Source organism: Gorilla gorilla, chromosome 14, assembly GCF_029281585.2.
Source record: "Gorilla gorilla gorilla isolate KB3781 chromosome 14, NHGRI_mGorGor1-v2.1_pri, whole genome shotgun sequence".
In the NCBI taxonomy this organism is placed as follows: Eukaryota; Metazoa; Chordata; class Mammalia; order Primates; family Hominidae; genus Gorilla; species Gorilla gorilla.
The window spans coordinates 87,755,876-87,781,596 of NC_073238.2; the positions used below are offsets into that span (position 1 = coordinate 87,755,876).

The window sequence follows — 25,721 nt, forward strand, 5'->3', positions numbered from 1 at the left end:
AACAGTGTATGGAAGTTAAGGCATGAAGAACTCACATTGCTTTTAGCACTACTTTTACACACTTCATCTATAAGTCAACATCTAAAAGAGTATTTCCGTGTGACCCATGCACAGTTCATTTGAGCATTCACAGGGTGTTCCCCACAGCCTGGTACCATTACAGCTTTTGTCATAACATGAACAGCAATTGGCTCAAAACACTGCCCATTGTGATGCTGATGATGAGACCTCCCTAATGTTCTAAAAGATTGTTTGGTGTAACCACTTTAGCTCAGACCTTTCTTTTAACCTTGCCTATCATGTTTCGAGTCAGAATTTAAATACTGTGCAGTTTAAGCTACAATACGCTTGGCCTATAACTTGGTTCCAGGCATTTATATTTATGTCACTTTTGTCTACTTATGATACTAACAAGGTGGAAAAAGCAATCCCAGTCTCTCCAAAAGGTAAAACTCTCCTGTTTTTTTGGATATTATTAGAGTTTTAAAATTAGGCTAGATAAATTATAGTACCCTTAGGAATAAGTGCATAAAGGGAGTTTTATGAAATATTTTAAGAAGAACACATTTAAAAATCCAAACTGAAATATAAAATGTAATTTCTTAAGAACTGGAGGCAAGAGACATTACAAAAATAAAATATTAAATTGTTGTCTTAAGACATAATTTTAATTAATATAAATAGAAGTATTTAGTCTTATTTAAATTGCATATTTTTTCATCACAAAAGCAATGAACAGAGCATCTTCTCTCTTGTCTCGTAATCTTTTGAGTCAAAATGCTTTAAATTCCAACTAATCTCAGTTGAAGCTTCTATTTATCAGGCTATTTCCTTAATGACTTTTTTTCTGATGTGTGGCTTTAGGTGGTTGCCATTAATGAAAAAATACAGAGACTACAGATGTGAAATGTTGGAGAGGACAATAATTACAATAGTTTTAAGTTTTCACTGATACAGATTCTAACAGGGGTGTGCAATCAATGACTACCAAAAAGTCACTTTAATTAAATAATCTTACCCTAGAGAAGAGTGTGCTCCCGTATAAAACTTTATTTTTCATGTTTATTCTTGTTCTTTTCTCTGTGGCCCAAGATCACCTGGCAATTTGATACTGATTTGGCAGAAATAAATATTCTATGAATATTTTTCTACTCAAAGTGAATACAGTTTTGTTGGCTGTGATACTCTATACCTCTTAATTTCAAGCTCTGACGTTTTTGCCAAACAACTGAATTTAGATTTGCCAAACAACTGAATTTAGATATTCCTTTTGCCGTGTCGTTGTGTGAACATTGCCCTAGTGATAGCTTCATATTTCCCTCATCTCATCATTCAGAAGCTATTTATCTATTTTTTTCCACTGCCTCCTTCAAACCCCCTCCCCCAACATTGAATGCCTGTTCAGCCCCCGCATATTCATCCGTATTTATTCCCGTAAAGATAGTGACACTTATGGTTTATTCTAAGACTAAATCTGTGTTGCCCAGTGACTAAGGACTTAAGCATGCACACTGCTTCTATGCTTACCCTCCTACCTAACTTGACTACTCAACATTTTTATTTCATTCCCTCAGAATCCCCTGTCTTGGCACAGTTCAGTTAACACACCACTGCCAGGCCACTAATTGATTTCTGAAACCTGACATTTGTTTTTTGTTTTCTCCTATCTTCCCTAATGGTACAGCTCTACTAAGCGGGAAGGAATGCAAAGAACTAGAAAGTTCAAAGTAATTGAGGATCTGTCCATTCACACTGTCTGGCTTCATGCCAATGTAGAACCTGGAACATTTGAAAAATATTTATCAAGTTTTAACCCTTTTTACTAAGTCGGTGAAACAGGTTTGCAGCTGTAGCATTTATGTTAAAAGCAACAGCAAGGAAGCTTGGTCGAACATGTTCTTTATATGTTCAGAATCACATGGCAAATGTCTCCGAAAAGGATTACTTTCCAATTTCCGTACTATTGTACAGTGCTAAGCTAGTTATTTTCTGTGAGACTGCAGAGCAGGGCATTTCAGAGAAACTATTACTTAAAAGTGGCAGCCCTATTTCATGAATCTTTATGCCCGAAATGGAATTTTAAAACCTGCTACTGTATTGGAGCAAAAAGGAATATATTCAGTTACTATAAGAACCCCAACGCTAGCTTCATATCTATAGTCATTATGAAAAGTGGAAATATGAAAAATTAACAAGACTAAAAATATTAAAAACTTAGTTGTATGGTTTTTTTTTTGCAATGAAAAAGCTTTTGTAAATGAAAGCATGTTAAAAAGTGGTGTGAAATTATAGAAGCATTTCCAGTAAAATACATGGATTTTATTGCAGTGAAAACTTAGGTTGAAAGACCGGGCCACTGAAGCTCTCGTAAAAAGACAAAAAGAAAGGTCTAGATAGGTTTAAAAGCACATTAAGATACAGCTACCGAATGTATTAAATCTAAGTTAGATTTAGCTTAAAGTTACAAGAGCACAAAAGTTCTATTAAGAATTATCTACATCACATTTAGGTTTGATGTTATCAGAATTAAGTAACTAAACATCTTTCAAAGCTCAATTTTTTAAAAGAGTTACATTAAATCCCACCCTAATTCTATAATCTGTTTCTAAGCTAATTAATTACATGATAGGTTTTATATTAGAGAAAAGCAGGACAGCTTTTTAAAGATGAAGATGGACAGCATGGGGCTGCTTGGTTAGAGAAAAACTTGCAAAAGCACTTATTAAATAATACTTTGATAACATGAAAGTAGTCATCAGCCATTCTCTGAAGGCAGTGATCACAGCTATAAAAATGAATCATGTGTCAACAGGAAGAGAAGGAAAAGGAGAAAAACCCAGTTTACAGCATAATTTTATATTTTCTAATAATAAATACATTTCTTTATGTGCATATTAATTTTCTACCCATTGAAAATGAGATCCATACCTTTGATAGATACGCTCTTTGAAGTGAACGTTTTTATCCAGGACTTTTTTTTTAAAGCTGTTTTACTCTGAAGTGATGAATAGGCTGTGGTATATGTAAAACTGTCTAATGGTATATTGTGTGTCAACATATGTACATTTGTAGTAATATCACAGGCATTTTTATTGCAGTTTATTGTTCCGTCCTCCCAATAAGCCAGATAAAATCATGTACAAGAACATTAAGGATTAAGGGAAGTGGTTTCCTTAGGTGATTGCTGGCAAAAATTCACCCTCCCATTATAACAACATAGTAAAGGGATGGTAATATATTTGGCTATTACTTTCCAACAAATTTGGATTCCCAGTTTTCAGAGCTGCTCTGTGTCTATGTTTGCGGCTTTTTGGTTGTCTCTTCGTAGGAAAAGGTGCCACAATGTGAGGTAAATGTGCTAGGTTTCTGCTTTGTAAATATTAAAGTCCATTTTTTGAACATACAGTGCTAGCAAAAATAAGTCAAAGATGTAATGTCTATTTAAATACACGTTTGAGCTAGTCGTGCTTAAATTAGATTCCATGCTTCGGCTAGAATCAACACGGCTTAAATATTAGAAACTTCAAAATTCATATGGCCCAAGCCCTCCTCCCCACACACGGATGGGAAGTAGAAATGTGTGGGAAAACGTCTAGCAATTAAAATCCTGAAGGAGTGGGAAAAACCCAGGCTTTTATGCAAGGATTTGAAAAAACGCTTGCCATCAAATCTTTTATTCAGGCATTCTGAATTTGCCTTGTTAAACGGATACACTCACTGCTAAAGATACACAGAGACAAGAGCTGTTTTAAATTTGTTTATCACACCGCCCCTAGTTTTCTGCTAAAAAGAAGTACATTTTGGATATTTAAAAGTACACACTCATTAGACAAATCTCTAAAAGCCTCAGCGCCCCTACCTAGCTGCCTTCTGGGTTTCAGCTTTTGAGTTTCAGGTCCTTGCACAACACCTAAGACGTGCAATACTCTTTTTCTTCCTAATCCTGGCAGAGAACAGTGCGAAGAGATCTCCCTCCGCGTCTCCACCCTAATTCCCCCTCTTCCCAGATTCCACCCGCTCCGCTACTTCCCTCCGCCCCCGGCTCCGCCAGCCCAATCTGTCAGAGAAGTTGTGTACAAACTGCGCGGCCGCCCTGCGCGCGAAGCTCGTGGCCCGAGAGGGGTGCGGTCGGGCCGACGGAGGCGGGGCCCTGGCTGCCTCTCTCCCTGCTCATAGGCTGGCCGCTCAGGCCTGGCCGGCCTCGGGGCCTCGGGATTCGCGGCGGCGCTGCCAATCAGGCGAGCGGGCCCCGCCCCCCCGGAGTTGGGTGAAATAGAGGCGGGCGTCAAGTGTCAGTAGTCGCGGGGCAGGTACGTGCGCTGGTAGTTCTCTCGCGGAGGTCGGCGGTGGCGGGAGCGGGCTCCAGAGAGCGTGAGAGCACGGTGGGGCGGGGCGGGAGAAAGTGGCCGCCCGGAGGACGTTGGCGTTTACGTGTGGAAGAGCGGAAGAGTTTTGCTTTTCGTGCGCGCCTTCGAAAACTGCCTGCCGCTGTCTGAGGAGTCCACCCGAAACCTCCCCTCCTCCGCCGGCAGCCCCGCGCTGAGCTCGCCGGCCCAAGCCAGCGTGGGCGAGGTGGGAAGTGCGCCCGACCCGCGCCTGGAGCTGCGCCCCCGAGTGCCCATGGCTACGAGGGTGCTGAGCATGAGCGCCCGCCTGGGACCCGTGCCCCAGCCGCCGGCGCCGCAGGACGAGCCCGTGTTCGCGCAGCTCAAGCCGGTGCTGGGCGCCGCGAATCCGGCCCGCGACGCGGCGCTCTTCCCCGGCGAGGAGCTGAAGCACGCGCACCACCGCCCGCAGGCGCAGCCCGCGCCCGCGCAGGCCCCGCAGCCGGCCCAGCAGCCCGCCACCGGCCCGCGGCTGCCTCCAGAGGAGCTGGTCCAGGTAGGAAGAGCCGCTCCCCTCCCACCGCAGCACTCCCGGGCTCGGGCGTGTCCCGTCGCTGCGACGCGCGGGCGACAGGGGCCGCTCCAGGCTGGGGCGTGCGTCGGGGCGCACCGGAGCCGGTGCTGGGTGGGCAGCCCCGCCCTGCACGCCTGGCCGGGGCCCCGCGTTTCGCTGAGAGTAAATGGGGGGGGGGGGCCGGGGGTGGGAAGGATGGAGGGGAATCTGCCCCGGCGGGTCGGCCTGGGAGAGGTAAGAGGGAGGGAACTGGGTGCTCACGCGCACCTTAGTTGTTTTTCTTACACTTGAGGGACGAAACCTTGTACCTTACTTACGCTCAGTTTTACTTAAATTACGCCTTCGCCTGTACCGCTCTCCAATGCCAAGGCATTGGAGCCCTCCCCCCATCCCCATCGTCTCGGGTTAAGTAGAAACGCAAATTGGGGTGCTGGGGAGAGGTTACCCAAGGTTTCATACCCGGTCGCTCAACCTGCTTTAGAAGCGATCGCGGGCCGCGTTTGGAAAATGAGAGTTAGGAAAGCTAAGGTTGTGTCGGAGCGCTTATTTTTCCTTAAAAAAAAAAAAAAAGAAAGACCGGGGGTGTTGTTTTCTTCGTGTGCACGTAAATTTCCTCCCGGAGCCGCGTTGAAAGCTGGCAGTTGGCTTTTACACTTGCCCAGCAGCCGAATTAGAGCAACCGCCTGTTTCTTTCGCCCACGCAGGGAGTCATATAGCCCAGAAAAAACTTCCCGGGACTTTTAGCCTGTCCCAAGGAAAAAAAAATTGGAAACATACCCACATGCAAACAGCTGGAAGAGCTAAAATCAGAAACCACTAACCGCCGTGGGAGCGCAGTGCACGAAAGGGTTTAGTTCAGTTTATTTCAAGACACTTCATTTAGTAGCTCTTTGGCGTATCGTATATTTGCTACCCAGCGCCTACTCCGTGGGGTCTGCCAGGGTCTTGCTGTGAGAGGGCAGTGGCGTTTGTCAGAGATGTGACTCACATGATGAGAGCGTTGATTTTTATTTTTAAATCATGTCTATCCGGGAAACCCCGTCCGCATCCACACCAAGGTCCGAGATGAAACGCATTTGAAATGAAGTAGTAGCAGAAAATGACTGTCTTATTTACCTGTTAAGGTGCCACGGCTAATATTATATGCGCCATTCCATCTAGTTGGTTTTCTTGTCTTTCGAAATTTCCTTTTCAGTGTTAAAAAATGTAGGCTTAAGTTATACTAGGAGAGAAGATAGCTGGAAAAGGCTTGAGGCGACTTGTTACAAGCTGGTTTATAGCCTAGAAAAGAGATCACCGTTTGAAAAGTATTTGGTTATTTCAGTTTGTCAATTTTCTGCTCTGGAGGCACTAAGAAGATAAGGGATGACTGAGCTTTTTACAGAGTAGGGGGGAATGTAGCATTGGCCCACTGAGGAGGACATGATAAATGTTTTGCTGATGACTGTGCTAGGGATACAGCAGCCTCCCCACCCACGGGCTCCTTAGCAGCACTCTACCAAGGGAGTGATTTTCCCCTAGGTAATTAAAGATCTGTTTTAGATAGGGATATGAATAGGAACATTTCATTATCATATTAACCAATTACAGGATCTGCTGATTAAAATCAACATTTAGATCAAATATTGAATGTGAAATTGTTTTGTTTCAGTGGATACAAGGTTTTGCTTAGAACGTTGTGTTTAATTTCTCATTGAACTGTAAACAAGAAAAGACACTGAAATAGCCAAATAATATTTTTTATATTACTTTTGAAGTATCTAGTCAAGAAAAGAAACCTTTGCAATATTTTAAAGGTTTGCATCGTTTTTTCTATTAAAAAAACCACGCTTTTTAATGTTTGTGACTTAAACAGAATTGAGGTAGTTTGGCAACATTTCAATACTGTACTCTAATTGCAAACTTAACTGTGTAATGGGGCAGGGAATCCTGCTTGTACAGGGGTGATAATACCTTGTTATTGCATCAGAATGGAATGTTTTGAGTTTGCTTTCTTTTTTATTCTTGATTTGCGTGTTTCACTTTTGGGGGGTGATTGGGGGAGCAGTTTTACCAGTTACACAGAGTTTCATAAGGTTTTGGTCAACCAGTTATTACACAATCGACAAAATAAGCCTGATATGTTTATAAGCAACACTGAGGAGTTTGCCCTACTACCTTTCACAGGGATTGGGGGAATTTTTAGTAGGCGCTGATTGTTCGTTCTTCCCGAGATGGTGAATCAGGTGGATTATGCATGTTTATATCTCTTCTTTTTTAGACAAGATGTGAAATGGAGAAGTATCTGACACCTCAGCTTCCTCCAGTTCCTATAATTCCAGAGCATAAAAAGTATAGACGAGACAGTGCCTCAGTCGTAGACCAGTTCTTCACTGACACTGAAGGGTTACCTTACAGTATCAACATGAACGTCTTCCTCCCTGACATCACTCACCTGAGAACTGGCCTCTACAAATCCCAGAGACCGTGCGTAACACACATCAAGACAGAACCTGTTGCCATTTTCAGCCACCAGAGTGAAACGACTGCCCCTCCTCCGGCCCCGACCCAGGCCCTCCCTGAGTTCACCAGTATATTCAGCTCACACCAGACCGCAGCTCCAGAGGTGAACAATATTTTCATCAAACAAGAACTTCCTACACCAGATCTTCATCTTTCTGTCCCTCCCCAGCAGGGCCACCTGTACCAGCTACTGAATACACCGGATCTAGATATGCCCAGTTCTACAAATCAGACAGCAGCAATGGACACTCTTAATGTTTCTATGTCAGCTGCCATGGCAGGCCTTAACACACACACCTCTGCTGTTCCGCAGACTGCAGTGAAACAATTCCAGGGCATGCCCCCTTGCACATACACAATGCCAAGTCAGTTTCTTCCACAACAGGCCACTTACTTTCCCCCGTCACCACCAAGCTCAGAGCCTGGAAGTCCAGATAGACAAGCAGAGATGCTCCAGAATTTAACCCCACCTCCATCCTATGCTGCTACAATTGCTTCTAAACTGGCAATTCACAATCCAAATTTACCCACCACCCTGCCAGTTAACTCACAAAACATCCAACCTGTCAGATACAATAGAAGGAGTAACCCCGATTTGGAGAAACGACGCATCCACTACTGCGATTACCCTGGTATGTGCTCTTACCTGGTTGAAGCATCAATAGATGTAGTGTGTGTGTGTGTGTGTGTGTGCACGCGCGTGCCCTTTTCAACCTCATGGCTTTAAATAGGAAAGTTGTACTTGACAGTAAAAAAAAAAAAAATTACCTTTTTTTATTTTCTCTGTCCTATCTCTGTGCTTTAACTTTGGTATGTAAACCAGTTAGTTGTCTGTTGCTTATGTTATGCATCAAGAGCTTGGCTAGAATATTCTGGAAAAAGTTCCCTTGGATTTTTTTCTCTTTAATATTAAAACAGATTTGAATTTCTAATACATATTATTTCGAGTTAGGCCAGAGTTACTTTAAAATGGCAATTGAATAAATTGCAGTTTTTAATTCTAAATTAAGTGCCCCAGAAAGAGATTAAAGTAGGGTGGGGGAAAATAAGGTTTGGTGGTGAAGTGGAGGTTGCAGGCAGCTAGCTTGATGTTAGGTACAAGACTGTCTACAAGACAGATTTAAGAATGGTTTTGATGGCATGTGAGCATATGCTCAGTTTTGAATGAGATACATGGCCCAAAGTATAAGTTGAAGACAATACGTGGAATATATTTACAAGTTACTCAGAAAGCTAGTTTATGATTAATACATGGCAAAATTTATTGACTCTGATACATGATATGGCATGACGTGCTAAATGAAAAAAGAAGAAATGTGGGAGTACAGAAAATTACAGTCATCTTGGATAATGGCTTAGTACTGTCAGCTCTAAAGCCATTAAAATTTTTAAAAAAACATATAGCAGCTCTTAATACGGAAGTACAGCACCTACTGGAATATAAACACAAATTTTCCATTTGTAGTTTGGCTTGATTATCTGTATTCTTTCCTGTTAAAGTGATACATAAATCACTTCATGCCTTTAATAAGGTAATGGGGGAGGGCTCTTTAAAACTTTTAAAACTGAAGCTTCAAATAATCTCATCTAGCATGAGAGATTTCTGCTTTAAAGCCAGATTTTAAACACTGAATCATCAAATGTAAAGATTTCAAAAGGATCTCCAAAATGACATGCTGTTCTCCTTTATTTTAGGTTGCACAAAAGTTTATACCAAGTCTTCTCATTTAAAAGCTCACCTGAGGACTCACACTGGTATGTAATTTTCTTGTTAATTCTGTGAGTTGTGTAAATAGTGTAAGTGGTATTCATCCTTTTAAAAGCTAACACGTGTTTGATCTCCTCTTCTGTCAACTTTTTTTTTTTTTTTTTTTTTAAATAGCCTACCTTTTCAGCACAGGCTTGGTTCAGAATTCAGTTCCATGAGAAATCTGGTTCCAGGAAGGCCGGTGATGTTCCCTCACTAAGGCCTTCTTGCCCTGTCACCACTCAGAGTTGATTACCCAAAAATGTAAACAGCGATGTTTACTAATGGATTTTAAAACTTATAATGGCAGTGTTTTGAAGAAAAAAAAACAAAACTCATTTTCTTCCATAGCAAATAATTTTGCTCTGAGAAAGCCATTTTAAACTCTTAAAAACTTTCCCATTTGGCGTGTACTGCATAATTGGTGAAAACATTAGTTTCATCTCTAGGTTAAAATATCTGTTTAGTATGTTTTCTGTGCTTGATGAAAGGTAGGGCTGAAATTGCAGTGTTAAAATCAGGTGGTCAGAAATGGGTTACAAGCCCCAGCCTAAACTTGGTATGTGTGAGAGACTTCATCTTTATTCTAGCTTACATTCATTCTTGTTTACATGTGCTTTTAAGTTTAGCTCCTCTACTTTTCTATTTGCTTTGTTTAATCTATAGCAGTCACTTTTTTTTGAGACAGAGTCTTGCTCTGTTGCCAGGCTGTAGTGCAGTGGTGTGATCTCAGTTCACTGCAACCTCTGCCTCCCAGGTTCAAGCGATTCTCCTGCTTCAGCCTCCCGAGTAGCTGGGATTACAGGCCCCCACCACCACGCCCAGTTGATTTTTGTATTTCTAGTAGAGATGGGGTTTCACCATGTTGGCCAGGCTGGTCTCGAACTCCTGACATCTTTATCCACCTGCCTTGGCCTCCCAAAGTGCTGGGATTACAGGCGTGAGCCACCGTGCCCGACCAGCACTTTTAAGAGCTTTTAAACTTTAAAATTATATCAGAAGCCATTTTAAGATGAAACCAGGTGGCATACTTTAAAGGCCCCCCAAATACTCCAAATATTGTGAAATATATAGATGGTTACTATTTGCGATTTTCTTAAAAGAGCAGCCCTAAAGAAAATAACTTATATAAAGTGATTGTGTGTTTTTCCCTCAATAAATACAGCCTTACCTAAAGTTCAGAGAATAAGTTTGCTAATAAAAGCAATGACCTAGCAAAATGTATTATTCCATCATTGCTATGGAAACCAAAGTATTCAACAGTTCCTTTGAATGGGTTGTTGGATTAGTGTGAGGACTTCAATCTCCCCAGGCTAGATGTTACTATGGAAATTGAGTTTTGATAAATGAAGTAGTTATCTCTAACTGCTGCATTAAAAAGTAAAAGCCTTTGAACAAAGGTCAGTGCTGAGATAGAGCCCTAAGAGGAATATGGTTGCAGACATTTTGTATGCATGTTAGGAAGCATTGCTTGATATCCCAGTGATAAACACTACTTATTAAAATCCGATGACAATGTTGTAGATTCCAGGGCTTTTTGAGAAACTGCTTTTAAGGAAAAGGCATCTTATGTATTTATCTATGAAATGAGCGGGCTGTTTTGGCCTGAGGTTTTTGCATGGAGACAAACTGATTACATAAGAGGAAGGATCATTCATAGGCAGCCCAAGGTAGAAATTTTTATAGTTAAACACAAATGAATTAAGCATGTTATAAAAACTCCAACTTAAAGTTTTCAAAATACAAATGACAAGTGCCAGGAAAATATTCCATGTAGAAATACCAAAATGTCCTTTTACAGAATATAAATGGAAATATGAAGACATTTGAACTGTTGTTTTTTTTCTCTTTTGGAAGTCCTTGAAATGAGAGATAGGAGGGAACACATTTTCGTGGGTTTAAAGTCTCCTAATAAAAGAGCACAATTGCATATAACGATGTAATCAACTACTTATTGCAGGGATGTAGTCAAACCCATATCTGAATAGCCTTTCACCCTGTCAGGGTTTAGTGCCCTTAATGCTTATACCTGGCGATTCAGGAACTTGACCTGCTGGCAAATACATTTAATCGTGGGTTGTCTTAACAATGCTTGTACTAATAAAAACAGACTGAAAAGAAGACCGAGACCTGGTTTGGGTCCCTTGCATCAGCTTTTTCACCTGACCATAAACATTGTGGCCTTCAACATCTAATGAATGAGAACGTGTAATCCAGTTTAATAAAGTTTTGTTTGATAGTCTTTCAAATGCCTTGGGGAGGGTTTGTAGCAGACTTGTTCATCTGGCTAAACCTGTTCTTGGGTAATCATAGAGCATTGAGGTTGTTTTCTCCTCATTTCTCATTTCTAGACAATGCCTTTTAAAATTACCTGTTCTCTCATTGCATCCTCCCCACCCTGCCCGCCTGTTGTTTTTAAATGAATGTATCTGAAGCCAGCAAAGGTGTTTTTTTTTTTTTCCTTCCCTTTAAGGCCCAGGTAGAACAGTTAGAACAGTTTTTCTAAATTACTTCTCTTATGTAATAGCTTTTTTTGGTTTTCTTTCTGTCCTCCTCCTCCCTCTCGGACCGTTTATCAGAGGACTTTAAAAACCACACAACAGTTGATGACATAAAATACTCTTTAAATGATTGCCGTTTTACAGGCAGAATGTGAAGCACCCTAGCATTTCTTTGGAAAATAATTGTAATTGCTTTAAAATGTCAAGTTACCTTATGTTTTAAAAATAATTTAGGCAATGAAAACAGCCTACATCTGAGTTTAATTACTTCTTCTGGATTTTTAGATTGGAAGTGCTTCTTTAACTTGGGTTGCAAATTGAACCTAAGCAAATAATAGTCTTAACAAAACAGAACTTTTTAAGTAATCTGAAATGACAGAGTAGATGATATATCAGTTTCTTAAACTAGAAGTATAGCTAAGTTCATATCCTTTGATTTCTTTATCAGGAAATCGCATATAAATAATACAAAGTTCTATCTTCTTTGTGTGATTAGACAATACTGGAAACATTTGCTTCTATTCTAGGGAATAATTATATTTTATTTATATCTGTACATAATATAGCATAAGGCCTGTAGAAGCACCCCTTATAGATGTGGATGTTCGCATGTATTATTTGTAATATGTGTGTGTATACATTTATCATGCCTTTGGTGAGAAATAATTATGGCTGCTTCTAGGCAACAATGTCAATGAGTGGTGTATTTCCAATTCAAAATATTTGTACTTTTAACAGCATTTAAATGAACATTCTACTGAAATTTATATGCCTCATGATGTCTACAAGGGGCGGAACACATTGCCATTACTCTAAAGTTGCTCCCAAGTATACTGTTTTGTCTTTATAAATCAACATGACTGATAAACTGTCTATTGCAACCAGTATTACATGCTCATATACCTTACTTTTTTCTTTAATATAATGAATATTTAAAATAATGTCTAAGTTTGCAAAGGTTTGAGGCTGAAATAAGTTGAAATCAATAGGAAAATATATTGACTGTATCTTCAAACAAAAATTTGTAGAAATTTAAAAAGTTCTTTCCAGAGAAAAAGTTCTGAAAAAGTAAACCATGAACTCAACACAGATGTTTGAAGTCCTAGCGGTTCCCTTCATGTGCGTGGATATGCACTTAGCCTTAGAGAATATGGAAAAGCTGTTGGGAAATCAGGGTACGGTAACGTTTCTAGATTTTTTCTTCTTTTTTTCCCCCCGTTTCAGCTATCTGGAACAGGGCGAGAAATTAGCATTTGTACAAAGAAAGTCTTTGAACAACACACACTTGGCTCAAGTATTCCTCAGACCCAGACTCCATGCATTGGAGTCTGTGTGTACTAAGTGATCCCAGAGTGGCTTACTGGAGATTGACAATGGAAAAGGACAATTTGAAACACGCCTGTAGGAGAAAATGGAAACATTGTACAAATAACATAGGAACACAAAATTAACTCTTTTTTTTTTTTTTGAGATGAAGTCTCGCTTTCGTCCCCAGGCTGGAGTGCAATGGCGCGATCTTGGCTCACTGCAACCTCCACCTCCCGGGTTCAAGCGATTCTCCTGCCTCAGCCTCTCAAGTAGCTGGGATTACAGGCGCCTGCCACCACACCTGGCTAATTTTTGTATTTTTAGTAGAGACGGGGTTTCACCATGTTGGCCAGGCTGGTCTTGAACTCCTGACCTCAGATGATCCACCCGCCTCGGCCTCCCAAAGTGCTGGGATTACAGGCGTGAGCCACCACGCCAGGCTCACAAAATGGACTCTTAAAGCACTGTGTTCAAGATTCCCTGTTTAGGAAAGATTTCCACATTAAGTCCTGGAAAGATTTTTAGTGGAAGCCTAGTTTGTAAAGGGGTTACATTCCCATTTTCTGCCTTACTGTCTTTTGCAGAAGACTTTATTGCCTACTGACATGTGTAGTAAGATGTAATTAGTTATACTTCGTATAATCTGTACTTGAGATTTGCTGCTGAATATATTGACTTTCAGTTTGGGTACTAAAAGATCCTTAGATATGAATTTCTTTTCTAGGGCCTGGCGCAGTGGCCCACACCTGTAATTCTGGCACTTGGGAGGCCGAAGCAGGTGGATCACCTGAGTTCAGGGGTTCGAGACCAGCCTGGCCAACATGGCGAAACCCCATCTCCACTAAAAATACAAAAATTAGTCAGGTGTGGTGGCACATGCCTGTAGTCCCAGTTACTCAGGAGGCTGAGGCAAGAGACTCGTTTGAACCCACGAGGCGGAGGTTGCAGTGAGCTGAGATCGTGCCACTGCACTCCAGCCTGGGCGACAGAGTGAGACTCCATCTCAGAAAAAAAAAAAAAAAAAAAAAAATTCCTTTCTAGGTCTTTGCTCCAAAGTCATTTTTCATGGAATATATTAAACATAGCTTTTGATTTTAAAATCTCGATAATATTTGGCTGGGCGCGGTGGCGGCTCACGCCTGTAATCCCAGCTCTTTGGGAGGCCAAGGCAGGTGGATCACCTGAGTTCAGGGGTTCGAGACCAGCCTGGCCAACATAGTGAAACCCTGTCTCTACTAAAAATACAAAAATTAGCTGGGCATGGTGGCACATGCCTATAGTCCCAGCTACTTGGGAGCCTGATGCAGGAGAATCGCTTGAACCTGGGAGGCAGAGGTTGTGGTGAGCCAAGATCGTGCCACCGCACTCCAGCCCGGACAACAGAGCAAGACTCCATCTGAAAAAATAATAATAATAAAAAATAAAAAATCGATAATATTGACAAAGATATTTTCATTGCAGGTACTTACTAAAAGCAACATTCAGTGTTCTGAACATAAGTTACTCTTCTTTTTGTGGAACTGTGGGAAAAGGGTAAAAGGCTTTTTAGGAAAACTGTATACAAAGGTTTTCACTCTGGGCCTTAATGGAGATCTTACAGTGTGAATTGAGAAATAATAGTGGTTAAATGTGTAACCTGTTTTATTGGTAGAGGTAACACAGGCAAAATCTTTTTTGCAGGAAGAGATTTAGGACTCAGTGGTTTTTTGAGTCTCTTGTTTAAAAACTATTGCAGAGGAAGTATCACATTTATTAGCCTTTAGTATTAGATTAGATTTTATTAAACATTCTTTTCATTCTTTTCAATTTTTTTTCATTTGCAGCTTTGAAATTTATTTTGTGTATTGATAATTTCAAACAATTTTTTTTTAAAGTAGTAGCTTAAGAGACTTGCTGGTTCAGACCCCAGGAAAGGTATTTATGAGCATGAAAGCTTAGAAGCAATTTCTTTTTAATGACTCACTGGGAAGATTAAACTTTGCTTCTAGGACTTGTTCTTTCATCTGAAAAACATTTACATAGGAAATTGATTAAACATTGTTTAGAGATGATAAAGCTTATCAAAAGTTAAGAAGTATAATTTGATTCAGCAAATATTTTTTACTGGTTTTGTGGAGAATCCAAAGACGAATAATCTTTTCTTGCCCTTTTGTTCATAAATAGACTAAATGGAATTGCTGGAGTGGAGATAGAAATAATTAGTCTTGAAAGTAAAGAGTAATGTTTTTAAAAAATAATAATACAGTCACCCAAGAATTTGGCAGATATTTTTGGTTCTATAGAATGTAGTAGCTGTTTACTTGATGACCTACATCGTTTCTAGTGAAAGATTAGAAATAATGTCCTACTTTAGTAAAAGTATCTCCGTAGCAGCATTCCTAGTCTGTTAGCCAGTATTATTTATATTCAAGGATCTCAAACAACAACTCTTATTAAGGATAAGTTACAGTTTTAGAAGTGCACAGTAGGTAACTTTTACCTAAAAATATCTATATAGAAGAATAAATTTATTTTTGGCTACTTTATGAAAAGGTAAACCTTTACGAGTTGGGAGGAGACCTACTGGTCAGGGTCACCATGTGAAGTGCAAATTAAAGGGAAGGTTATCTAGTACTCATTCCATACTGGGAAAAAATGAAAATAGAGGATTTTTCTGTTTTGCTTACAAAAAGAAAAGGTGAAATTCCTCATTGACACTTTAACGTCAGTGTGAACTCCCATTATAAGAAAGTGAATCTGAGTGTTGTCTCGTTATCAGGAGACTGAAGAATTGGTATTTCATTTCATTAACTCTATTAATGACAGGGGATAGTCTTCATAATGTTTACTGGGAACCCAGAGGAGAAGTAGCAGTAGTTTAGGAGCCCAGAGATTCCAAATCTCTGCTAGGATGTAGACTGTAAGTGTAACCCCTGACATCGTGATCCCACCCATTCCCTCTTTGGGTTTGGCAGATCAGTGCTTTCTGGCCCTGGGAGGAGTCCCCTCGCTGCCTTTGACCAGTGCTAGGGGCTCTAATATGTCTTGGCTTTCCTGAAGTCCAGTCCAGTTCTACCTAAGACAATTTGTTTAAACAGAGTTTATCCCTGTGTAACTTCAGAATGGACAATAACTCATTCTGATTATTTTCTCTGGAAGTGGCTCAAAACATGGTTCTCACCTAAATGCGTATTATCAGATTACTCTCAGTGGTCCTGGGCAGGGCAAAGCCAGGCAAAAGCCCTGCTGCAGGAGGGTCCACAGAAGAATAAAAAGCTGACAGCCTCACAAGAACCTTTTATGCCTTCCCTCCTTTTCATTAATCAGAATAACTGAGTTGTTTTCAAGATGCATTAGGGAAAGTGTGGCATTACAGCAGGAATAGAAGATAGTCTCTGCCCTTGAGGAACTTTAAAAGCTAGTTAAGGAGGCAAAATACAACTATTTGAAGCCTTCCTAAAGCAGTATATGTGCAAGTGGAAATTGATAGCTCAACAGAAATTTCAGTGATGGGGATACAGAGAAGTGAAATGATCTCTCCTGGTCTGTTCAGAGGCTTTCTAGAAGGAGTGAGGTATCGGATTTTAAAGAAAGTGATAAATATAAATTGAGGAGAGAAAGAAAGGAATTTCTCTTTTGTTGCTTTTTTGTTTTTGGCAATCAGCTTCCTTAGGTTGAATGGGCACAATATTGATGGTGTTATCTGGTAAATAATTAGATGCATTTACAAATGCTAATAATACTAATCTTTGATATGGACCTTCTGTTCCAAGTATAGGAAATGTGTGACAATGAGTTTTAATAGAAAGGTTTTTGGATGGAAAATTACTGGCATAGACATAAAAATATGAATTAGTGAGCTAAAATCATCCTCCTACTTTATCTCTTTTCTTAGATATCTAAATCATTTTCCTGTGAATTTCTTTAATAAGTGTTTCCTATTTTTCTCCCTTTTGATTTTTAGAAGCAAATCTAATATGAGCCTATTTCAGAGACTAAATTTCGTAAGTCTCAAATGATGGGAAAAATCTAATTATTATTGAATTGCATGAAAATATTTTCCTCTTGAAATAAGAGCCCATTTTGAGCTTCAAGGACTCTTAAGTTCTAAGAGTTTAGATTAGGTTGAAATAATTTATTCTACTTTAAAAGTTTGGATTGTTTAGGTTCGCAGAACAAGATACAGATTTTAAGTTCTTTGAGGCCAGAAACCAAGTCTTATTTGAGTTTTGCAAGGCATTTAGTACAGGTTACACCTTCACTAATAAACAGTGACTTTAATTCTCATGATATTTTAGCTTTATCAGATATTGATTGAGTTGTCTTTTAGTCACCAGGAAGGAAACCGATGTGCAAATTTGCTGCAATAAACTTTTAAAACATTATCTAAAATAACTATTTTAAGATAAATATTTTATCAGTGATTTTTATTCTTTTGTTAGAAGAATCTATGTAGAACATTTTAGGGAAAGGCCTTGGTATGTCTATTGAATGTGTTCAGCAGAGCAGAGAAACTTCCCATTCCATTGTGATAGGTTCAGAAGTCATTCAGAGGGGGGAAAAAAAGGACAATTTTCAGTTTGTTGCTGAGGATTTTTAAAATGGCTTACAAACATGTTCCACTAACACACTGAAATTCACTTACCCTGGGGGAAAGGAGCTATCGTTAGGTGATACCTGGGAATTGCCAATACCTGAACAGTGCTCAGGACCCCACAGGCCCCACAGAGGCTGGCACTGCCAGGTTGTGCCCTCTGTTTCAGATCGTCTGGGGTTCAAGGCTTGCTGTGAGTCCATTAAGCCATTCCTTAGCTGACCTTCACAAGTGGCTTTAGAATCTGGAAATGAATTTGAACAATATGTATGTGTTCCTTAAATCGTTCAAAGAGAGTGTATTAGTGTTTGCTAATGGAAGATTTAAGTGAGACATTAAGGAAAAGTGGCAGACCAGGATTCTTAATGTGGAGCTCATCGTTTTGCTTCTAACTCTACGGGGTTATTGTGAGGAAGCGAGAGAATGAGAAGTACCTCGCTCTGGAGTATGTGCTCCATGGCTGCTGGTGCCTGCTCCCTTTTCCTTTTACCGGTAATGTTTCTGCTTAACATTTTTGTAAAGTATGTTAATGACTTTATCAGCGTGGATAGTATGTATGTTTAACTTGAACATAGTTTTCAAAGATTAGAGATTCTAGCAAAATACTCCTGTAATTTAAAAACAGAATGAGAAAACACATACTTTGAGATAAAGTGGGAGCTTGTTTTCTGTGCTGTACAAACTTGTCACTTTTTTCTTCTTGCCTTTGGAAAGTTTCACGTTAACAGCATGAGAACTTAAAAATACAGTTGATGTTGAAAGAGCTTAACTAAATATTTTAAATTGGTGGTATTGGAAAGAGATTCTGTAAAAATCCAATTAAACTTTTGAAAGCTCTATCCTGTTGAAATATAACTTAAAGGAAGTCAGTTTGGTTTCCCAGAAGTACTGTGCATAGTGTTTCTGGCTGAGGAAGAAAGGCCCAAGTCTGCTGTTTGGCCAGAAATTGGGTACCAGCTTCCTCTACGATGTTTTACTTGAACGGTGTTGACACTTGAACAAATCCCATAGAAACTGCCCCAAGTGGGGGGATAGTTGTCCTTACTTTTATGGTAAGACTTGGCCCCAGTAACTAACATTCCAGACACTGGTAGTATTCTTGGCTGAATACTCTATAGATGTGCATAAATTGAGAGCAAAACCCCAAATGTTTTAGAAACTTTAATGGCTACCGTATTTCAAGCAATCAGTAAAGTAAACTTTAAAAAATACTGGTGCAGTTTATTGCTTCATAGCCAATAAAAATAGTGAACAAAAAGAGTCTAGTGTCCCTTGTTTCTTACATAAACTCTGAAAATTCAGTTCTGCTATTTAATTATTAAATTCAAAAGACTAGAATGATTTCTTTTAAAATTGGGAGCACTATAGGAATTTTTTTCCTTGTCTCAGACATCAGAAATAACTTTTTCTTTCCATTAAATGACAGTAAAGTATTTAACCAATATGTTTGTTTCTGTGGTTTATTTTTCACAGGGAACAAAAACTAATAGTACTGTGCAAAATTTTTTTTTTGTGATCAATTTACATCTACAAATGTGATAGCTATATTTACTACTGGTGTTAAAATATTTCTATATATCAGACATTTTATGTGATTGTAAGTGACAGAACGTGATTTATACTTTGTTTTGTAAACGGCTTGAGTGTCTTAGGTTAAATTTCTGGTTAGAATTTACTATGAGGGGAGAAAAAACTTCTAGAATTGAGATGTGCATTTTTAAAGTGGATTGATAGGAACCGGAAAGGGAATTAAAACAAAAACCGTCTGGGTCAGAGGCAGAGGAGAGAAGAGAGGAAGTATGGCACAGCAATCCATACCATGGGAAATGTAGGTGAACTCTCAAGGGAAAAAAAATTGGGACCACTTTCATGTCGTCTGTTTTGGCACTTTCTTCTTTGTCCCTATGGGATTTTGTCTGAGAGTCAGAGTGGTTATCATGACAACAAAAATATATTAACCACAAATTGTAGAAATCTCAGTTGATGAGGACAGGGTCTTTTAAAGTTTAGACTGACTTGGTTAATCCTACAACTTCCTGAACATGATACTGCTAAATTAGGCAGAAAGGTTGTGCAGTTTCTGTTTCGTCAGAACTAAACAAGTGTTCAAAGCAACTCTGAGGTTCCTCCCTTTGAGAAGGAAACATTTTTTTAAGGGAATTTAAGAGGTGAAAAAGTATCTATATAAAACTCAGCAGTAAGCCAGCAATACTTTAATATACAAATTTATCTCACAAATTCTTATAAAAAATTCATAGAAAATTATAAAATCATAAATGTAGGAACTGCTAGTTAATGCTCACTGAAAGAACGTTTTGGCATTTATTCCCACTGGAATATATGATCTCCAGTAGGATTCATTCACAAACAGTGAATTAAGACTACATTATGAATATTTAGTAGTTTTGAAAGTTAAACAGCTGGCAAGCTTTGGGGAGCATTAGGAATAATACACATTACAGGATGGGAGGGAGGAACATACCAACTCACTACTCAAGGGAAGAGAACTGTGAAAGAATGGAATGGGTAGGTTGAACAATTTCAGACTTTTAGATGTATATTACACATGTAAGCTCCATGAGGCCAGCTGTTTTTATTTTGTTAGCCATTGTATCACAAGTATTTGGGACAGTTTCTGGCGGCAGATGCTTGGCGAATTGTTTATGGAATGAATTTTGGGTGTAACACATGACAAAGAAAAACTAAATACAAGTCAACAAATGTCAGTTTTTACAGCTGTTTCATGGTCTGACTTTTTTTTTTTACCAATGTGAAGTTATCAGTACCAGACTATTTTGCTCCAGTCTGCAAAAGGAAGGTGTGAAGGTGTGTGTGAATCTCAAAGAGTGAATGCCCTAATAGTCCATTTTGGAGGCCATGTTTTCAAGTGAACTGATTTATGAGCTGCAAGCTTCTGTCTGGCTAATTTAGAAACATCTAGGACCAGTTTCTGGTTAAGCAATTGTGGTACATGAAATTCATTGTGTAGGTGATTCGTGCAACAGCTTCTGAATTTTTTCCTCCCTCACCCACCTTACAGCCATTAGTCCTATAATAATTTAATTTGGGTTTGTTGGTATAGAAACTGTATTTGCACAATAATGATAAAGCCACTCGGGCTCATCTAGTCATTTCCTGGATTTATGTGTGTAGGAGTACATAAAAATAAGGGCACTGATTCGTTTTGTATTTGCCTAAAATTGTTACTCTTCAGTTGTTCAAAGGTACACAAAATGCTTTTTTCTTTATAAGGTAAAAAATACTTGGAGGTTATAAGAAATAACTCTTAACTAGGTTACTTTGAGTGGCTTTGATATGTATTTACTCATAATGGAATTCATGAGCTTTCCTTCTTTCGCTTGGCCAAGATTTTTTTTTTCTTTGAAATTCCTTCTCCGGTGTTATCTAGGATGTTTGCATTACAAGCAGGCCGCTTTACCTCCTTTGTTCATTGTCACAGGTGAAAAGCCATACAAGTGTACCTGGGAAGGCTGCGACTGGAGGTTCGCGCGATCGGATGAGCTGACCCGCCACTACCGGAAGCACACAGGCGCCAAGCCCTTCCAGTGCGGGGTGTGCAACCGCAGCTTCTCGCGCTCTGACCACCTGGCCCTGCATATGAAGAGGCACCAGAACTGAGCACTGCCCGTGTGACCCGTTCCAGGTCCCCTGGGCTCCCTCAAATGACAGACCTAACTATTCCTGTGTAAAAACAACAAAAACAAAAGAAAAAAAAACAAGAAAACGACAACTAAAACTGGAAATGTATATTTTGTATATTTGAGGAAACAGGGAATACATTGTATTAATACCAAAGTGTTTGGTCATTTTAAGAATCTGGAATGCTTGCTGTAATGTATATGGCTTTACTCAAGCAGATCTCATCTCATGACAGGCAGCCACATCTCAACATGGGTAAGGGGTGGGGGTGGAGGGGAGTGTGTGCAGCGTTTTTACCTAGGCACCATCATTTAATGTGACAGTGTTCAGTAAACAAATCAGTTGGCAGGCACCAGAAGAAGAATGGATTGTATGTCAAGATTTTACTTGGCATTGAGTAGTTTTTTTCAATAGTAGGTAATTCCTTAGAGATACAGTGTACCTGGCAATTCACAAATAGCCATTGAACAAATGTGTGGGTTTTTAAAAATTATATACATATATGAGTTGCCTATATTTGCTATTCAAAATTTTGTAAATATGCAAATCAGCTTTATAGGTTTATTACAAGTTTTTTAGGATTCTTTTGGGGAAGAGTCATAATTCTTTTGAAAATAACCATGAATACACTTACAGTTAGGATTTGTGGTAAGGTACCTCTCAACATTACCAAAATCATTTCTTTAGAGGGAAGGAATAATCATTCAAATGAACTTTAAAAAAGCAAATTTCATGCACTGATTAAAATAGGATTATTTTAAATACAAAAGGCATTTTATATGAATTATAAACTGAAGAGCTTAAAGATAGTTACAAAATACAAAAGTTCAACCTCTTACAATAAGCTAAACGCAATGTCATTTTTAAAAAGAAGGACTTAGGATGTCGTTTTCACATATGATAATGTTGCATTTATGATGCAGTTTCAAGTACCGAAACGTTGAATTGATGATGCAGTTTTCATATATCGAGATGTTCGCTCGTGCAGTACTGTTGGTTAAATGACAATTTATGTGGATTTTGCATGTAATACACAGTGAGACACAGTAATTTTATCTAAATTACAGTGCAGTTTAGTTAATCTATTAATATTGACTCAGTGTCTGCCTTTAAATATAAATGATATGTTGAAAACTTAAGGAAGCAAGTGCTACATATATGCAATATAAAATAGTAATGTGATGCTGATGCTGTTAACCAAAGGGCAGAATAAATAAGCAAAATGCCAAAAGGGGTCTTAATTGAAATGAAAATTTAATTTTGTTTTTAAAATATTGTTTATCTTTATTTATTTTGTGGTAATATAGTAAGTTTTTTTAGAAGACAATTTTCATAACTTGATAAATTATAGTTTTGTTTGTTAGAAAAGTTGCTCTTAAAAGATGTAAATAGATGACAAACGATGTAAATAATTTTGTAAGAGGCTTCAAAATGTTTATACGTGGAAACACACCTACATGAAAAGCAGAAATCGGTTGCTGTTTTGCTTCTTTTTCCCTCTTATTTTTGTATTGTGGTCATTTCCTATGCAAATAATGGAGCAAACAGCTGTATAGTTGTAGAATTTTTTGAGAGAATGAGATGTTTATATATTAACGACAATTTTTTTTTTTGGAAAATAAAAAGTGCCTAAAAGATGTATGTGGTGCTTTTCTTCTTTACCTGCAATAAAGAGTCTGATCAGGGCGGTTAGTGAGAAATCAATTCCACACATTTGTAGAAGAGCCACATTGAACCCGTACCTACATAAGACAGGGATTTATATTTTGAGACGGAGTCTCGCTCTGTCACTCAGGCTGGAGTGCAGTGGCGCAATATCGGCTCACTGCAACCTCCGCCTCCCAGGTTCAAGTGATTATCCTGTCTCAGCATCCGGAGTAGTTGAGATTACGGGCACACGTCACCACGCCTGGCTAATTTTTGTATTTTTAGTAGAGGTGGGGTTTCACCATATTGGCCAGGCTGGTCTTGTGAACTGACCTCGTGATCCACCCACCTCAGCCTCCCAAAGTGCTAGGATTACAGGCGTGAGCCACTGCGCCCAGCTGGGGGATTTATTTTTTAAATTAGCATAAAGGGAGTCATAATTCACGAATACTTATCTGGCCACATAATGCACGAGACCTTAAGCATCCTTAGTTGAAAACACCATGGAGTTAACTTGCATGTGCTAGTCTGGAGGTTGTGTCATCAGAGGCAAACAAGAAGAATTGGTGTAACACTTAAAAAAATCATTAGGATTTGGTTTTATTCTGCAGCAACAAGTACACCTAGAACCTACATCTTGTGTTTTTTTTTTTTTTTGACACTATCACACAGGCTGGAGTGCAGTGGCGTAATCGTGGCTCACAGCAACCTCTGCCTCGGGTTCAAGGGATTGTCCTGCTTCAGCCTTCTGAGTAGCTGGGATTACAGGCACGCGCCACCGTGCCAAGCTAATTTTTGTATTTTTTGTAGAGATGGGATTTCACCATGTTGGCCAGGCTGGTCTCAAACTCCTGGCTTCAAGTGATCCACCCGCCTTGGTCTCCCAAAGCACTGGGATTACAGGCGTGAGCCACTGCGCCAGATCTAGGTTTTGTTTTTGTTTATTATTATTATTTTTAATTATACTTTAAGTTCTGGGGTACATGTGCAGAATGTGCAGGTTTGTTACATAGGTATACACGTGCTATGGTGGTTTGCTGCACCCATCAACCCGTCATCTACATTAGGTATTTCTCCTAATGCTACCTGTCCTCTAGCCCCCCACCCCATGACAGGCCCCAGTGTGTGATGTTCCCCTCCCTATCTCCATGTGTTCTCATTGTTCAATTCCCACTTACGAGTGAGAACATGCGGTGTTTGGTTTTCTGTTCTTGTGTTAGTTTGCTGAGAATGACGGTTTCCTAGATCTTGGTTTCTAATACCATTGTCCAATTTTTAAAAAATGAGCTCCTTAGAGAAACAGCTGATTCTAAGACTGGAGTGGGAAACATGCAAGTCCGGAGCATCCTGTAGTGTGAGAAAGTGGTATATCAGAAGGAATATAGGAAGCGATGAAAAAACCCGGCCGAGCGCGGGTGGTTCATGCCTGTAATCCCAGCACTTTGGGAGGCTGAGGTGGGCAGATCACCTGAGGTCAGGAGTTCAAGACTAGCCTGGCCAACATGGTGAAACCCCGTCTCTACTAAAAATACAAAAAGTAGCCGGGCGTGGTGGCAGGTGTCTGTAATCCCAGCTACTCGGGAGGCTGAGGCAGGAGAATCGCTTGAACCCAGGAGGCAGAGGTTGCAGTGAGCCAAGATTGTGCCATTGCACTCCAGCCTGGGGGACAAGAGTGAGACTTCCTCTCAAAAAAAAAAAAAAAAAAAAAAAAAAAAAAAAAGAACCCTACAATAATCGGGGTATGTCAGCAACAAAGTAAAGCAGGATTGCATTATAATACAGTATAAACTATCCCTTTGTCTGTACTGATATAAATGGTTGCATAAACAGAAGAGAGAGATCTGTGCCGAATGATTCCAAGTAAGTTTTTTAGATACCTCATCCTCAAAGAGTGGAAGAAAACTGTCTACTCTTCAGTGTGGGCTACATATAGTGACTTCCTTCCAGAGATTACCTTGTGGAAAGGAGGAGAGGAGGAAGAGTAGCTTTACAGTGGGTAAGTCTGCGCACACCACCTCAACCAGTTGATCAAGGTCCACCTCAGCAGTGATAAGTCGCGCTGATAGTGTGTACCCTTGATATGATGTGATGAAAATGGAACTTTGCTTCTCCTTCTGAAAACATGTACCCCAGCGTGATCATGAGAAACACATCAGGCAAACTGCAATTGAGGGATATTCTACAAAATACCTGATAAGTATTCCTCAAACTATCAGGCCATCAAACACAAAGTCTGACAGATTGTCAAAGTCAAGAGACATGACGATACAATGTCATGTGGCATGTGGATGGGATTCTAGAACAGAGAGAGGGCACTGGGGGAGAATGGAGGAAACTTGAATAAAGTATAGAATTTCACTAATGTATCTTTTTTTTTTTTTTTTTTTTTTTTTTGAGATGGAGTCTCGCTCTGTAGCCCAGGCTGGAATGCAGTGGCGTGATCTTGGCTCACTGCAACCTCTGCCTCCTGGGTTCAAATGATACTTTCACCTCAGCACCTCCCTGCCTGCCCGTCGAAGTAGCTGGGATTACAAGTGTGTGCCACCCGGCTAATTTTTGTATTTTTTTTTTTTTTTTTGAGATGGAGTCTCGCTGTGTCGTCCAGGCTGGAGTGCAGTGGCGCGATCTGGGCTCACTGCAAGCTCCGCCTCCTGGGTTCACGCCATTCTCCTGCCTCAGCCTCCCGAGTAGCTGGAACTACAGGTGCCCGCCACCACGGCCGGCTAATTTTTGTATTTTTATTAGAGACGGGGTTTCACCGTGTTAGCCAGGATGGTCTCGATCTCCTGACCTCATGATCTGCCCGCCTCAGCCTCCCAAAGTACTGGGATTACAGGAGTGAGCCACTGCGCCCGGCAAGTTTTGTATTTTTTGTAGAGACAGG

General features: G+C 39.8%; 1 protein-coding gene across 5 annotated transcripts; it reads left to right on the plus strand.

Annotated features, from left to right (window-relative positions):
• The first annotated feature begins 263 nt into the window (after window positions 1–263).
• Window positions 264–22,827, plus strand: KLF5 (KLF transcription factor 5). Of its 5 annotated transcripts, none has more exons than XM_019039951.4 (4): window positions 264–446; window positions 7,160–8,033; window positions 9,097–9,156; window positions 20,991–22,827. In XM_019039951.4, exons 1-4 carry the CDS (start codon window positions 402–404, stop codon window positions 21,167–21,169), a joined length of 1,158 nt encoding a protein of 385 aa, XP_018895496.1. In that variant the 5' UTR covers window positions 264–401; the 3' UTR covers window positions 21,170–22,827. The 5 variants fall into 5 exon arrangements, with proteins under 5 accessions (XP_018895496.1, XP_004054643.1, XP_055216171.1 ...); XM_004054595.5 differs by lacking the exon at window positions 264–446 and adding an exon at window positions 4,162–4,881; XM_055360196.2 differs by lacking the exon at window positions 264–446 and adding an exon at window positions 4,172–4,310.
• Window positions 22,828–25,721: the final 2,894 nt, after the last annotated feature.